Raw genomic sequence first — 5903 nt, 5'->3', positions numbered from 1 at the left:
GGCCCCGGCCCGGCATGTGCTGCTGGGCTGTGCCATGCGCCCCCCCGGCCGGCGGGCACCCCCGGCCCCCTGAAGACACGGACGCCCGGACGCCGGGGTCCCCGGCGGCGCCATGTCGCGCGGCTCGGACGCGGGGCTGTCGGAGATGACGGCGGCCAGCCGGTCGCGGAGCTCCAGCAGCGAGGCCAGCCTGGCCGCCCACTGCCTGCTGAGCAAGCAGAGCCGCCTGCTCAACGGGGCCGCCCGCGCCAGCGCCCGCGCCGCCTCCCCCATGGGCCGCGTCATCCTCATCAACTCCCCCATCGAAGGTGCGTGGGGCGCCCGGGCGGGCCTCGGCCCTCCCGCCGCGCGCCGGGCTCCCGGGGTCTGGGGGAGGGCGGCCCGGCGGGGGAGACCCCCATCCTCCTCTTCCCGCAGCTCCGAACCCGCCCCGGACACCTCGGTCCTGAGTGGGCTGCGAGGCGCTCAAAGAGCRGTCGCCTCACGCTGTGCCTCAGTTTCCCTATGTGGAGGCCGAACGCTCTCTCCCCATGTGATCGGCTGCACATCCCGCTCCTCGCCCCCTGCCCGGGAGCGGCCCGGGTGACGCGTCCCGGCCCCTGTCCCCACAGCCAGCAGCAACGAGAGYGACATCATCAACGCCATCACGGTGGAGAAGAGCGTGGACGGCAAGCTGGGCTTCAGCGTCCGCGGCGGCTCCGAGCACGGGCTGGGCATCTTCGTGAGCAAAGTGGAGGAGGGCAGCGCCGCCGGTAAGCAGGACGGTGCAAGGGACACCGGTGGGGACAGACGTGCACCACTGAGAGCCTCACAGGGAGCTCCCAGGGACGTGGGCACCATGTGGGGCACCGTCCTGCTGCCTGTGGGAGGGACCGGGTCCCGGTGCTGCAGGTCCCCAAGCCCAGCACCCCAGTGCCCCCATCATGGCACTGTCTGCACCCACCGTTTGGTCCTCTACCTTCTCCGGCTGCGGCAGTTTCAGGCTGCCCGTGGCAAAGGGCCAGGGCACAGGCACGGGCAGCCCCATGCTGATGGCCCTGAGCTCCAGCCAGGCCATTCCCAGGCCTCAATGAGGTGACAAGTCTCCCATCCCTGCTACGGCCTCGGTGCGATTGCTGGGGTCCTACGTCTCCATCCCCACCATGGGGGTCACTCCCCCAGCCCAGGCGCTCCGTGAGCTGAGGCCTCCCAGGTGCCCCCAGCGTCACCACCACACCGGGCTTTGTGTGCCCCGGGGCYGGTGCCGTGGCTGTGCGGATCGGGCACCTGGCCGAGCCACATGCCCCTCGCAGAGCAGGCCGGGCTGTGCGTGGGTGACAAGATCACGGAGGTGAACAGCGTGAGCCTGGAGAACATCACCATGAGCAGCGCCGTCAAGGTCCTCACCGGGAACAACCGCCTCCGCATGGTGGTCCGGCGAATGGGCCGTGTGCCAGGCATCAAGTTCTCCAAGGAGAAGACGGCCTGGTGAGTAGGGCATCCCCCACKCCAGGACCCCCAAAGCCCAGCCCCATGGAGAGGGCACAGCAGGGATGCTCTGAGGGAGCTGAGCATCAGGGCTGGGTGGCAGGGGAGAGCCCAGGATGGGGCGCAATGGTCTGTGGGGTAGGAAGGACTGGAGCAGGCAGGATGGGTGCGAGCCTGCATGGGGGCTGGCCGCGTCCCTAACTCCAAAGCCCCCCTTTCCTGTTGCTGTCCTCGGCTGGGTGGTCCCAATGTCCTCATCCCACTGGAGGACGAGAGCCGGATCCCGCAGCCTCCCCGGCTCCCCCCAACACCATGCTGTGCCACAGGGTGGACGTGGTGAACAGGCGCCTGGTGGTGGAGAAGAGCAGCTCGACGCCGTCGGAGAGCGGCTCCGAGGACGGCCTGCGGCGCATCGTCCACCTCTACACCACCTCCGACGACTACTGCCTGGGCTTCAACATCCGCGGCGGCAGGGAGTTCGGCCTCGGCATCTACGTCTCCAAGTACGGCCGCCCCGCGTGCCCTCCCAGCTCCCTGAGTGCGGAGATGGGGACCGACCCCGTGCCTCGGGTGCCGGGGCTGCCGGGTGGAGGTGTGGGGCAGGAGGAGGGGTCCGGCGAGGGCTGGGCCCCATCCTGCCCCCGTGCTGCCCTAGGGTGGACCCCGGGGGGCTGGCGGAGCAGAAYGGCATTCGGGTAGGAGACCAAGTCCTTGCAGCCAACGGAGTCAAGTTCGAAGACATAAGCCATAGCAAGGCAGTGGAGGTGCTGAAGGGGCAGACCCACATCATGCTAACCATCAAGGTACCCCCGGGTGACGCAGGGGGTCCGGGTGCCCCCGCGCCTGGCGCTGCCCCAGCTGGGCCCGGCGCCCGTGGGCGGGTTGGCGGCGCCGCGGGGCTGGTTGGGTTTCAGGCCGGTGGGAGGGGGAGATGCATTATTCATGGCCGGCACCCGGATCGGGTTCGCCCGGGGCGGCCGGCCGGCGCGCGCTGACCCCCGCATCTTCTCCCTCTGTGCCTAGGAGACCGGCCGGTTCCCTGCCTACAAGGAAATGGTGGCCGAATACTGCTGGCTCAGTCGCTGTAAGGGCAGCGCCACGCGGGCCCCGGCCCCCCCGGGCTGGGGGCTGGGAGCCCGTCGCAGGGGTGCCCAGAGGGTCCCAGTGGGGAGGGTCCAAGGGCCACGTGAAGCTCCCCGTCCCGTGGCCTCGTAGTCCCCGTGGGCTCCCGYGTGTCCCCTGGCCCTTTGAGGGGACGCGGCGGTCCCCATGCCCTAGGGGAGCCYGCGTGTCCGTATCCCTGGAGGGGCTCCCGGTGCCCCGCGGGGTGTCACCCCTCGTGCCCCTCRTGCCTTTGCAGTGACCAACGGGCAGCTGCAGCAGCTGTCGCAGGCCTCGGAGACCAGCTCCTCCATCTCCTCGTACTCGTCGGGGCCGGCGCCGGGGGCGGTGAACGGCCTGGGCACGGCGGCCCCGGGGTCCCCAGCCCGCACCGTGGACGTGGCCATCTCCACGGAGGACGGGCCACGGCGGGGCTGGGGCCGGGAGCGCGCCGAGCGGGCCATGCAGACGGAGCCGGCCGCCGAGGGGCTGCCGGAGACGCGGCGCACGGTGCGGCCCCCYGAGCTGCTGCGGGACACGGCCATCCGGGGGGGCCAGGGCGCCCGGGAGCCCCCCGGCCCCCTCCCGCGCCGGCCCTTCGCCCACTCGCCCAAGACGGCGCTGCTGCTGGCGCTGAGCCGGCCCCGGCAGCCCATCACGCGCTCCCAGAGCGATCTCACCATCGCCGGTAGGCACCGGCGCCCGGCCCCCTGCCCCGCGCCCCCAGCCCTGGGCTTCCCTTAGCTCCCACATGGGTCCTAGGCCCCCCCCCCCGGCACCCTATAGCCCTTGCCCCATGGGGGCACCCCATTGCCTCCAGCCGGAGCGCCCCGAAGCCCAGCCCCGTCCCCATGGCTCGCAGGGCCCCCCATAGCCCGGGCGCTGGGGCTCCCCTCCGGCCAGTGCCCCCCAGTCATGCCCCACGCCTGTGCCCCCAGTTCCCTGCATGCCGTTTGGGGTGGGTGGTGGGTACCCTGCTGTGCCCCCCATTCCCCTCATCCCAACACCCCCCCTCTCTGCCCAGAGGAGAAGCGGAAGAAGGAGAAGCCGGAGGGGCTGGGGGTACGGGGGGCCCCCCCCGGCCTGCACCGCTCCAAGACCCTCGTCAACCTCTTCTTCAAGGGCGGCCGTGCCACCAGCCAGAGCTGGGCCCCCCCCGGCCAGGAGCCCCCCGCGCCCGACCGCCGGGCACGCGCCAAGTCCCTGGGGCGCCCCGACGGGGACAGAGGTACCAGGCTGGGGGACAGGGCGGAGAGGGATGCTGATTTGGGACAGGTTCCCCCTCCCACCATGGTCACCATCGTGGGGCACTGCCGCCCCTCCAGCCCCCGGGGGCAGCGTGGGCTGGGGGTCCCTGGGCAGGATGGGGCGCGTGGGACCCCACGGCTTGCGATGCCCGCGGGCGTTCACCCGTCTCCGTCTCCCTTGCAGTAGGCGCTGTGCAGAAGTTTGTCATCCGGAGCCTGAAGCGGGGTAACGGGGGTGCCCGTGTGCCCGCGGGGGGGCTGGCGGGCCGAGCCTGCATGCGTGGGTCCTTGCACGCCGGGGGCCGGGGCCACGGGGGTGCCCCCGCTCTGCCGTCCCCGGAGCTGTGCATGCGTGTGTGTGCTTGACCTCAGCATGGACTGAGCCCGTGGGCACCGGCGTGGGGGTTTGTGCCGCCCCGCGCCACGTGGCGGTGGGCAGGGGGTGTCCCTGCCCCGCTGGCCACCCCGCTTTGCTCTGCTCCCCCGCAGAGAAGAGCCGCCGTGCCAGCATCCTGGGCCCTGGCGGCATCGCCACGCTGCAGCCCAACGGCAGCGACCCCGACGCCCGGCTGCCGCTCATCCAGGACACCGCTGCCCGGCTCCTCAGCCCCGACGAGGTGACGGCCGTGCTTCGCCACTGCACCCGGGTACGGCGCGGCGCCCGCGGGGCCGGTGGGCAGGGGCAGCGCCAGCTCAGCCCCAAGCGAAGCCGTGCCCACGTTAACCCCCTCGGGCCGGCATCACGCTCTAGCTCTCCAGCCCTGCTTGGAGGTAAACTGAGGCACGGGGCGGGGGGGGGGACGACACCCCTGCTGACCCCTCATCCTGTCCCGCAGTACCTGCACGAGGGCAGCGTGGAAGATTTGGTGAGGCCGCTGCTAGCCATCCTGGACCGGCCCGAGAAGGTGCTGCTGCTGCGTGATGTGAGGTGGGTGAGCACGGGGTGGGGGGACCCTTGGGTCCGGGGCCGCCTAGCCCGGCCGGCGGGGAAGGAGCCAAGGCTTCGCGTGCGCTCCTTGGCCCTGGCCGTGCAGCACCCCGGAGGCAGCCGCGAGCTGGCCCCGTCTGCCCTCGCAGGAGCCTGGTGGCCCCCACGGACCTGGGCCGTTTCGACAGCATGGTGATGCCCCTGGAGCTGGAAGCTTACGACGCCCTGAAGAGCCGCTCAGGTAGAGCCCGGCCCCGGGTACCGCAGAGCTGCAGTGGGGTGCTGGGGGCCCCCGTGCTGGCCGGGGGGGGGGGGCACGGGGCTGGGGGGCACCCAGCCGCCCGGCTGACCCGCTGCTCTCCCTGCCCGCAGTGCGCTCGCCTGCCCTCCGCCCGGCCCACCACGACGTCCCCCCCAAGAGACACCTCATCACACCAGTGCCTGGTGAGTGCCCCCCACGGCCAGCCCCACGGCAAACGGCGTCTGCCCTGCCCAAGGGCTGTGCCACCGTGGGGGGCACCAGGAAGGGGTGGGAAGGCTCAGGGTGGTGGGGTGCGGGGGCAGTTTGGGGATGGAGGGAGCTGGGCTCCAAGGAAGGCAGAGCTGGGGGTGCCTGGGGGCAGGGGATGTTCCTGGGTGCCGGGGATGTTCCTGGGTGCCGTGGGTCCTTAGGGAAGGGGGGTCGCGTGTTCCTGGGTGCCAGGACTCCCTGGGGTCCCAGGGAAAGAGGGCGATGGGGGTCTGGGGAGGGGGAGCTGGAGTCCCAGGGGAGCTGCGGGGGGCCGGGGGTCCCGAGCCCGGCTGAGCCCCTCTCCTTGCAGACTATCGGGGCGGATTCCTGCTGAAGCCGGCGGGAGCCCCGGAGCCGGAGGAAGCTGGGGGGCTGCCGGCAGGCCCAGCCCGGCCRCGGGCCTCCGCCAGCCCCCGCCGGTCTCACCCCCGCACCTACACCCCCCTCCCCGACGTGCCAGTGGATGCCTACGCCTGCGCCAGCGGCCCCCCGCCCRCCGCGGGCCCCGGGCCCCCCAACTGGCTGCTGGCGGAGCCCCCGGGCGAGGGGCGGGGGCGCTCGCGCAGCCCCCGGCCCACCTGGCGCCAGGAGCCCCCCGCGCCCCACGGAGGCTCCGCGGCGGGGAAGCCCCGGCGGGCCCGGCCGCCCC

General features: G+C 72.9%; 1 protein-coding gene across 1 annotated transcript in view; it reads left to right on the top strand.

The window, feature by feature from the left end:
* The first annotated feature begins 112 nt into the window (after positions 1-112).
* The window catches only part of PDZD7 (PDZ domain containing 7), a 6932-nt gene continuing 1141 nt past the window's right edge, over positions 113-5903 (top strand). Inside the window, exons 1-13 of the mRNA XM_026069679.1 lie at positions 113-308; positions 612-752; positions 1293-1467; positions 1794-1970; positions 2123-2270; positions 2491-2551; positions 2828-3256; positions 3593-3796; positions 4000-4041; positions 4305-4462; positions 4652-4743; positions 4893-4984; positions 5116-5252. Coding sequence (XP_025925464.1) covers positions 113-308; positions 612-752; positions 1293-1467; positions 1794-1970; positions 2123-2270; positions 2491-2551; positions 2828-3256; positions 3593-3796; positions 4000-4041; positions 4305-4462; positions 4652-4743; positions 4893-4984; positions 5116-5252 — 2052 coding nt within the window. The remainder of the gene's footprint in view (positions 309-611; positions 753-1292; positions 1468-1793; positions 1971-2122; positions 2271-2490; positions 2552-2827; positions 3257-3592; positions 3797-3999; positions 4042-4304; positions 4463-4651; positions 4744-4892; positions 4985-5115; positions 5253-5903) is intronic.

The sequence above is a fragment of the Apteryx rowi genome, unplaced genomic scaffold, assembly GCF_003343035.1.
Source record: "Apteryx rowi isolate R43461 unplaced genomic scaffold, aptRow1 scaffold_3, whole genome shotgun sequence".
Taxonomy (NCBI): domain Eukaryota; kingdom Metazoa; phylum Chordata; class Aves; order Apterygiformes; family Apterygidae; genus Apteryx; species Apteryx rowi.
The sequence above is the reverse complement of the archived record's forward strand: the minus strand, read 5'-3'. Positions and strand labels throughout refer to the sequence as shown.